The 8,828-nt window shown below is 66.9% G+C and overlaps 2 protein-coding genes across 12 annotated transcripts in view; one reads left to right on the forward strand and one right to left on the reverse strand.

The window, feature by feature from the left end:
* PCSK4 (proprotein convertase subtilisin/kexin type 4) overlaps window positions 1–3,598 on the reverse strand; it is a 6,604-nt gene extending 3,006 nt beyond the window's left edge. For 2 of the 8 annotated variants that reach the window (XM_059388486.1, XM_059388483.1), the window contains exons 1-8: window positions 3,115–3,591; window positions 2,779–2,883; window positions 1,282–1,374; window positions 1,077–1,205; window positions 914–990; window positions 724–812; window positions 428–600; window positions 113–325 (exon numbers count right to left, since the gene is read on the reverse strand). In XM_059388486.1, the coding sequence (XP_059244469.1) occupies window positions 113–325; window positions 428–600; window positions 724–812; window positions 914–990; window positions 1,077–1,205; window positions 1,282–1,374; window positions 2,779–2,883; window positions 3,115–3,309 (1,074 nt within the window). In that variant the 5' untranslated portion in view covers window positions 3,310–3,591. Of the gene's footprint in view, window positions 1–112; window positions 326–427; window positions 601–723; window positions 813–913; window positions 991–1,076; window positions 1,206–1,281; window positions 1,375–2,778; window positions 2,884–3,114 lie in introns of all 8 variants that reach the window. The other 6 variants (XM_059388485.1, XM_059388484.1, XM_059388489.1 and 3 more) reach the window with 6 other exon arrangements.
* A 542-nt stretch (window positions 3,599–4,140) lies between these two features.
* Window positions 4,141–8,351, forward strand: REEP6 (receptor accessory protein 6). 4 transcript variants are annotated; one of them, XM_059388494.1, is made up of 6 exons: window positions 4,141–4,339; window positions 7,168–7,261; window positions 7,345–7,561; window positions 7,675–7,843; window positions 8,020–8,082; window positions 8,226–8,351. In XM_059388494.1, the coding sequence occupies exons 1-6, from the start codon at window positions 4,225–4,227 to the stop codon at window positions 8,261–8,263; spliced, it is 696 nt and encodes a 231-aa protein (XP_059244477.1). In that variant the 5' UTR covers window positions 4,141–4,224; the 3' UTR covers window positions 8,264–8,351. The 4 variants fall into 4 exon arrangements, with proteins under 4 accessions (XP_059244477.1, XP_059244480.1, XP_059244478.1 ...); XM_059388497.1 differs by having other exon boundaries at window positions 7,345–7,483; window positions 7,765–7,843; XM_059388496.1 differs by having other exon boundaries at window positions 4,142–4,339; window positions 7,345–7,483.
* The last annotated feature ends 477 nt before the right edge of the window (window positions 8,352–8,828 follow it).

The raw sequence follows: 8,828 nt of genomic DNA on the forward strand, positions 1-8,828 counted from the left end.
GGGAGGGGCAGGGGACAGGCGGGGAGGGGCAGGGGACAGGCGGGGAGGGGACAGGGGACAGGCAGGGGACAGGCGGGGGCAGCGGGGAGGGAGGCGGCCAGCAGGCACTCACGATCTGCGGGTCGGCGGCCACGCCGCTGCTGTAGGTGGTGGTAAGCGTAGAGGCGCAGGCCTCGCTGTACCAGGGCACGCGGCCGTGCCGGGTGGTGCTGCCCACCGAGAGCGTGTGGATGCTGTTGGTGTAGCCGTCACAGTTGCAGTTGTCATAGTGCAGGCCGCCGTTGCCCGACGCCCAGACGAAGAGCGTGCCCAGCCCACCACGGCCCTGCACACAGGGACGGGGGACCGGGCTGGGGGCGTCGGCCTGGAGAGCAGGCCCAGGCCCGCCCAGGCCCGCCGAGGCCCCGAGGCCCCGGGGTGCGCTCACCTTGGTCACGCCGCGCCTGAAGGCCTCCCGGGTGAGGATGCCCGGGCCGTCCACGGTGCGGCCGTCGTCCTCGGGGCCCCAGCTGGCGCTGTAGATGTGGATGTGCTGCGGCTGCAGGCTCAGCGACTGGGCCTCGATGACATCCGTGATGGTGCCGTCCAGCATGCGCACGCCTGCGCAGGAGGCGGCGGGAGGGGGCATCAGGCCTCGGGGATGGTCCCACTGCACCCCCACCCCTGGCGGTCCGTATCCCCCAGAGGTGCCTCCCCGGGGTGCACGAGCCAGACCCCGCGTACCTCCGATGCGGGCATTGTAGGCGACGCCCGTGCCGCAGAATCCGTTGTTTGCTATGGCTGCCACCTCCCCAGCACAGCGGGTCCCGTGCCTGGTGCCAAGGCGAGAGGGGAGCCCGTTACAGCCCCTCACCGGCTCCCGCCAGGCACTGGGGGCTGCCTGCCCTCACACCCCGGAGGGTGCCAGGCTCACCGGTTCTCATCACTGGGCGTGTATCGCGGCTGGGGGTCTGGGTCATAGTCATTGAAGTCATAGCTGGCCAGGGGGTCCTGGGGGCGCAGTGGGGACATGAGGGACAGGGGCTGTGGGACCTGGGGCAGCCTCCACCCCTGCACACCGGCCCCCACGGCCTCACGTAGTTGGCCCAGAGGTCCGGGTGGTCCTTCTCGATGCCGTCGTCCAGGACAGAGACCACGACGCCCTGGCCCGACAGCCCCTGGCTCCAGGCCTGCAGGATGTTCAGGTCCGGCTGCACCTTGTTGTTCTGTGTGAGGCGGGTGCACTGGGGTCAGGGGCGCTCTGGCCCCACCCCGCCCAGCCCCCCAGTCCAGCCGCCTCACCATGTACCACTGCTTGGGGAACCAGGGGTCCGTGGGTACCACCACCGAGCGCTTCACCCGCCGCCGTAGCGTCTGCTGCTCGAACCACTGCACCTGGAGGCGGATGCACACTGCAGGGGCTGCTGGACCCCAGAAGCCAGCCACCCTCCACCCATGCCCCCTCCGGGGCCCTGCCCCTCCCCGTCTGTCCCACCGATTCCCAGCCAGAGGGCCTGGGGCTGCTTCTATGGCGGACAGGCCTCGCCCCCAGGTCCTCCAAGGGGAGATCGCTGGTGGGGCCACAGCTTGGTGGGATGTGTCCCGACTGTCCGCCGCCTGTCCTGGGTCCCTCATGGTGTGGGACAGGACCTGGGACCTTGTGTCTGCTGAGTCTATTCTCTAGGGTCCCCACGTGCCTGGGGCTCTGCCTGCAGAGAGGACCGAGGTCCTCAGATCACCAGTCCCCTGGGCTCACGGACATGTGGCTACTGCTTTTTAAGTCCAAGCCTGCCCCTTTCCTAGTCCCTGTTCTAGATCCTTCTGCCCAAGACCTGCCCATCTCCCCCCACCCCCGTAGTGGCCATTTCTACTCCTCCTCCCCATCCCTTGCGAGACATCCCTGGATGACCATGCCTGCCTCCTCCCTGGGTCCCTCCCTGCTCTCCTCCCTCTACAGCACAGTAGCATCACCCCCTGCTGAGACCCTCCCCTGCTGCCTCCCCTCCAGGGACCACAAAGCTCTGCTTTATCTGGCCCTCACCGGCTTCCCTCTGCTACAGCCACAGTGGCTCCCTCACCCTGGGACCTTTGCACATGCTGTTCTGCCTGGCCCAGACGGTTCCTCAGACCTCTGCCCTTCCTTCCACCTTGTGGCTCTCCCCCCCCCCCAAAACCCGTTCACGTGCCCTCACCCCCATCTCGGTAATGGGGCGATCGTCTCCCCGTCGGCCCAGCTTCAGACTTGGAAGCTGGCCCCCTGATTTCTCTCTGTCCCCCAAATCCAGTGCATTGGCAAACCCCATCTGGAAACAGCAACTTCTGTCCCCAGTGCTGCCAGTGGGTTTCAAGTACGGAGCCTCTTGCTTCCCTGCTGATCAGCCCCGGGGCCCAGCCCGCACCCCAGCAAGTCTCCTGAGGCCTTGCAGACTCAGCCTCGACCCCCAACTCCCCAACCTGGCACCCCTCTGAGCCTCTCACAGTCTCGCTGGATGACTTCAGGCAGGATTCCTACTCTGGAGCCGTTGCTTCTGTCCTAAAAAGGGCCACTTCCCTTCCCATGGTACCCGCCGTCTTTATGGAGTCCAGAGGAAGCTTGATCTCTCAGGGGGAGATAGAGGAGGGGGGGGGGGGGGGGGGCAATGTGGACAGCGGCCGGGCCCTGAGGTGAGCACAGCACCCCTTGGGAACCCGTTGCTCTCCTCAGGCGGGGGGAAGGGGACACCAAGTGGAAACCCAGACTCAGAGAGAGCAGGTGACTTGAAGAACCGGAGGTGGCCAAGGCCCCCAGGCCAGGCTCACCTTGGGGTCTTTCTTTAGGCGCAGGCGATGGCCCCAGTGTGGGGTCAGGGACCGCTGGACCACGCCCCGGTGCCGCAGGTGGTAGTACTGCCCGTCAGGAAAGATCTGGGAACGCGGGGAAGCGTCCGCAACCATGGCGCCTGGCTCCGAGAGGGGCCCCCCAGGACAGTGGCTTGCGTCCTCCCCCAGCCAGGCGCCCTCCGGAGGTCCCAGGATCTAAAGCTGGTCGAGGCGAGGGTGGGCTGCGGGGGTTCTTGACCTCTTGGGGAGCCCTCCCATCTCCGGGCTCCGGGGTGGTCCAGCCCCGGCCCTCCTGTCCTTTGGGGTCCTACCCACCTGCCCCAGGTTGACGAAGCCGAATTTGCGCGCCAGGCGCTCGGCCTCCCGGTAACCCTGGGACACCCGCACGGCCCAGCTGCTGACATAGATGGGGGCCCGGGCCGAGGACCACCCCACAGGCAGGGGGCCAACGAGGGCCAGGCCCAGGGCCACTGCAAGGCGCAGCCAGAGCGCAGTCCGGGCGGGCCGCATGGCGGCGGGGGCGGGGCCGGGCCGGGGCCTCCGGAAGCCCCTCCCCCTGGCCAAACCGCCGAGTAGGCCCAGGCGCCCGCCCCGCCCCCGAGGCCATAGCAACCCCTGGAAGGCTTCAACTCCCAGAGGGCCTTGCGGCTCCCCCTTGAGGAGCGCGAAGATCCGCCCGAGGTCGGGGGGGACCTACGCCCGCCCGGGTCTCCCGCAGACCCAAGTCCTCCGGACCCTCAGTCTCCCCGATTTGGACAGTGACCAAATCTTCCGACCAAGAGGACCTGCTTCCCCTTTGCTAGCCGTGGCCACGCCCCTTTGTCTGGCCCCTCCCACTTTCTTGCACACCCCTCCCTCTTGAATCAGCCCTGCCTCCTGCTCCGTCCAACCGGACTTGTTCTTCCCAGTAAGTCCCGCCTCCTGAATTTAGCTCCGTCCCATCCCCCTGCCCTGAGATTCTGTGCCTCCTCCTTTATGATCAGCCCCGCCCCTCCCCTGTTCTCGCCAATCAGCTCTGGCATTTCTCTGGGTCCTCCCACTAGCTCCGCCCCCACAACAGCTCAGCCAATAATCCCCGGCCATGACCCCGCCCCTCCAATCCTCTACGTCCCGCCCCCGCTCCGCCAATCGGCACCCTCTGCCTGCGGGCCCCGCCCCCTTCTCCCGGAGTCGCGGCTGCGGCGGCCGCAGCCCGCCAGAGGGCCATGCGGCAGGGGAGACGGGGCAGGCCCCACCTCCTTTGTCCGCCCTGCCCTCCCATTGGCCAGAGCGGGGGGCAGGGGGCGGAGACCATCTCGGGGGCGGAGACCAGCCCGGGGGCGGAGCCGAGCTGCTCGCGCCTGGGGAAGGCGGCACGCGCGCTGCGGGGCCGGTGCGCGGGGCAGCGGTCGAGCTCGGGCTGCCAGCCCCGGGCCCGCCGGTGCCATGGACGGCCTGCGGCAGCGCTTCGAGCGCCTTCTGGAACAGAGGAACTTGGCCACCGAAGCGCTAGGGGCTCTCGAAGCCAAGACAGGTGTCGACAAGCGGTACTTGGCCGCGGGTGAGCCGTCCGGGGCGCTGGGGGCCGTTGCCCCATTTCACCATCGGGCACATCGAGGCCCTGGGGCACCTGGGTCCCGGACCTGACCCTTTCCGGCTGGCGCCTTCTGCGGGGTCGGGGTTCCGACGGCGCGGCGCACCCCACTGCCCCCGCAGGGAGACGGAGATCCTGGGGAGGGGTCGTGGACCCCTTCGCGTCTGCCTGCGACCTCTCCCCTGCCCCGCAGTGCGACCTCGAGCTAGTGTCACCCCCTCTCTCGGCCCCTGAATTACCTCCACTCCCATCCTCGGGTCTGGAGGCCGTTGCTGCCCCTTACCTGGTGGCCCTGGGTGACCGCCAGGCCAAAGTCCGGTTCTTCCAGTTGCTCTGTATGCCCTGGGGGAGGCGACCAGTGCCCTGGGAGTGTTGCCACAACCCCGGTCCCTCGTGGGGCCCAGCCTGGAAGCAAGTGTAGAGATCTTACCGTTTTCTCATTTTGTCCAGAAGGATGCTGCTCCAGGCCAGGAGGGAAGGGTCCCTCCCCTCCCTTCTCCCTCCATTGTTTTCCTGCCAGTACCCCCCCTTGGCCTGCCTCTCCCTCTCCTCCCCAACCCCTCCCGCCCACTGTGCGTGAATAGTTGAGCTGGGCTGTTTGACTGCGGTGGTGGAGTTGGAGAAATACTGGAGGGGGGACCCTAGAGACGAGGTCCGGCTGCTCCGGCCTGTAAGGGACCATCCTGGGATGGAGTAGCCTGGCTGATGGTCCAGCTTCTCCAGCCCAGTAAAGCCTCTTCCTTTCTTCCTCAGTGACCTTGGGTGGCCCCTGCAGGCTCCCGGACTGGCTAGCAAGCTCTCCTTAAGTGCCTTCCTCCCTCTTTTTCGGTGTTCCAGGCCCGTCAGTGCTTCCGCCTCTTCCAGGAAGCCCCCCTGGAATGGGCCACAGGGACACTTTGTCCAGACCTGACAGGGGGCTTGGGTGAGGACAGGGGTATATATTTTGAGCACCTTACGTGCACAGATCCGCGGGGGCCTCTTTCCTTCTGTTGCCCTCAGCGGGGGGGGGGGGGGGTTCCCGTGCCCGGCAGCCAGGGAAAGGGCCACATTTACTGCCCCAACCATTGTCCCCAACCACGTTGGCACAGCCAGGAACCTGACCCTGGGAGCAGGCCCTGACTTCTCTGCCGACTTTCCACACCCTTGGTACCCGTGGGCAGGAAATTTAGGTCATAGAGCACCGGGGAGGGGCCCGTGGGGAGGCTGGGAGTCACAGGGGGGGAAACTGAGGCCGAGAGGGTTCAAGGCTTTGCCGGAGGCCGCCTCTGCCACCTGCCCAGTCCTGAGCATCCAGCCCTCCCTCACCGCCCCGCCCCCAAGCCCCATCTGTTGCTGAACTCTGGGGCTGTGCCCTCCCCCGTGTCCAAGGTCACCTGCCCATTGCTGAGGCTGCAGGAAAAGGGATGGAGGGGACAGGTGCCCTGGGAAAGCCGCTCCGCCCCACCCAGCCGTTTCCCTCACCCAGCCGCCCCACACGATCAATTCCCCAGCCCAGATCCCAAAGGAGGAAACCCAGAGGAGAGGCAGTGACCAGTGACTCCTCAACGAGGGAGGCTCCCCTCCTGCTCCTGACCCCAGGCCCTGGGGATAAAGACTAATGCAGGTGGAGGGAAGGCGGGGGGGGGGGGGGCCCCTGGCCTTGGGTCCCCCAGTGGCCTCTGTCTCTGCAGATAACAGCCTGGGGGGGAGGGCAGGCTCTGTGCGTGACCTTGGGCCTCACTTCCCAGCTTCCCATGTTGTTCTGGCCCACGAGCCACAGCAGGGAACTGCCGGGACCTGTCCCACGAAGCACTTAATAAGCGTGGTATGTGCCACCACCGCTTTCCGAGCAGGTCGCGCTCCTGGCCCTGCCGCTCCCCTAACAGTGTTTTCCCGAAGTTCTCATTTCTCATCGCTGGGAACGTGCTTGTGTGCCTAGAGGTGCCGCCCCCCTGTGGAATGGTATTTAGCTATCCCCATGGCAACCTTGGGAGTCAGGGCCATTACTGCCCCTTTGACAGCTGGAGGAACTGAGGCTCCAGGCGGCGAGACTTGCTTGGTGTCACGTGGTAGGTGGAAAAGCAGAGGGCTCTCCGGGGCCCGGGGCACTCTGCTGTGCTTAGCTGTCTCGTACTCAGAAAAGGGTCCTCACACGGGGCCCAGCTGTCCCCCTCAGGACACTGGGCGATGTCTGGGGACATGACATGGGTTCTCCTGGCACCGAAGGGGTGGGGCCAGGGGTGTTGCTCAGACCCCCAATGCGCAGGACGCCCCCACAGAAGATGATCCCGCCCGGGTTGTCTGCAGGGGTGGAGACCAAAAGCTCCGTTGAGATCCGAGTTACAAATGTTGCCTTTCTCTGCTCCCTGGGGATCAGGCCTTACTGGCAGAGTGGCCTTTTTTTTAGGTTTTCGTGCCATTGCTACATTCGCATGCTTGGCCCTTGTGCTCACGGGTCCCGCAGGACCTGGAGTAAGCAGCTACACTGGCAGATGGTCACACATTCATTCAACAAACATTTACTGGGCGGCCGTTCTACCTGTCAGGGCCAAGGTCCCCGCCTGCCCTTGGGGAGCATCACAGTCTGGAGGCTGGGGACAGACTGACCGGATAACTGGTTACAGACACAGAACATGGGGCTCAGGGCGTGGTGGGGGTCATCCGGGGGCTGCAGGGGCAGCAGACACATCCTGGAGGGGCCCCTGAGGCTTCTGGGGGCGTGGTTGTTGCTGACTGGGTCTGTGGGGCCAGGAGGCGGCTGGGGGCACCAGGGCCCAGCGCGGAGGTGCCGCCCACCCACACCCTCTCTTCCGCAGGAGCCGCCACTCTCCTAAGCCTGTATCTTCTCTTCGGCTTCGGGGCGTCTCTACTGTGCAATGTAATCGGCTTTGTGTACCCAGCATATGCTTCGTGAGTGCCTGCTGGCTGTCCGTGGCAGGGGAGGGGCGCATCTGGGGCTGTGGATGGCCCCTGACTCTGCCCACCTCCCCCAGAATCAAAGCAATCGAGAGCCCAAGCAAAGACGACGACACTGTGTGGCTCACCTACTGGGTGGTGTACGGCCTGTTCGGGCTGGCCGAGTTCTTCAGCGATCTACTCCTGTCCTGGTTCCCTTTCTACTACGCGGGCAAGGTGGGGGGCCCCGGACCCACCCAGGACTGTGCCGCCTCCTGGGGTGCGATGGGGAGACTCAGCCCCCCGTCTGAGGAAGTAGGCCCGACTGATGGGGGAGGTCCAGGCCCTTGCCCAAGGGGTGTCTGATGGGGGAGGTCCAGGCCCGTGCCCGAGGGTCACAGAGTGCAACGCTCGCCCTGTGCCCACAGTGCGCCTTCCTGTTGTTCTGCATGATTCCCGGGCCTTGGAACGGGGCGCACATGCTGTATCATCGCGCCATTCGTCCACTCTTTCTAAAGCATCACGAGGCCGTGGACAGCGTCGTGAGAGAGTTCAGCGGGCGAGCTCTGGACGTGGCAGCGGGAATAACCCGGGACGGTGTGTGCTCCCTGGCCGCGGGCTGTCCGTCTCTCCCGGCCCCGCCAGCCCGTGTCCCGGCCCCGCCTGCCCCTGCTCGTTCTCACTCCTGCCCTCCTCTGGCCCATCCTGACCGGCCTCCCTCCGGCTCCAGCCCCTCACTGTCAGCCTCTCTCTCATTCGCTTTCGGGAACCAGTGCTGCAGACCCTGGCCCGCGGCCGGGCTCTCGTCACCCCCACAGCTGCCCTGGGAGCTGACCGTACGTAGCCGCCACCCCCGGGACGCTGGGCCTGTCCATGTAGCTAGCTGGCCCCGTGGGGGATGGGGCGACGGCCCCGCCCCCGCCCCGGGCCTGCAGGTGCAGCCCGGCCCGCCTCACCCCCGTGGCCCGTCTCTTCGCAGCCAAAGCAAGCGTGAGTCTGCTCCAGAAGGACAAGTGAAGGCCTCGCCTAGCGCGTCCACACAGCTGCCGGCTGGCGAGCTGGGGGGCACACGCCAGCCCAAGTCGTCCACGGATTCCTCGGCGCACTCCCGGGTAGGGCCGTCCACCAGCCCCTCGTCCGGGAGCAAGCCGGCCCCCTCACGCACCACCTTCGGCACGTCCCCGCGGCGCTCCCCGGCCAGCGCCTCCCGGCTGCCTGGCAAGTCCCGGGGCCAGCCGCGGTCACGGGCCGGCTCCTCCAGCCAGCGACCCCGGGCTGCCAGCCAGCAGCAGCCCCAGCCACCTGTCACCTCCTCGGGCCACCCCCAGACGGCCCCTGAGGCCTCAGGCTCCACCGTGCTGCGCCCCAGCCCCTCCTCCAGCCCGGCCCCCGCTGCCGTGCAGTCCCCCAGCAGCGCCACCGTCCCCACACAGCCCCCCACCAAAACCTCAGATGGGCCCGGGGACCCGGCCCCCGAGGCCTCCCAGTCCGGCGGACAGCAGGAGAAGGAGCCCTCGGCGCAGTCCAACGGCAGCAGCTCGGACACCGAGCTGCCCGTCTCCGGCCCATCTGAGTCCTCTCT

Source organism: Mustela nigripes, chromosome 2, assembly GCF_022355385.1.
Source record: "Mustela nigripes isolate SB6536 chromosome 2, MUSNIG.SB6536, whole genome shotgun sequence".
NCBI classification, from domain to species: Eukaryota; Metazoa; Chordata; class Mammalia; order Carnivora; family Mustelidae; genus Mustela; species Mustela nigripes.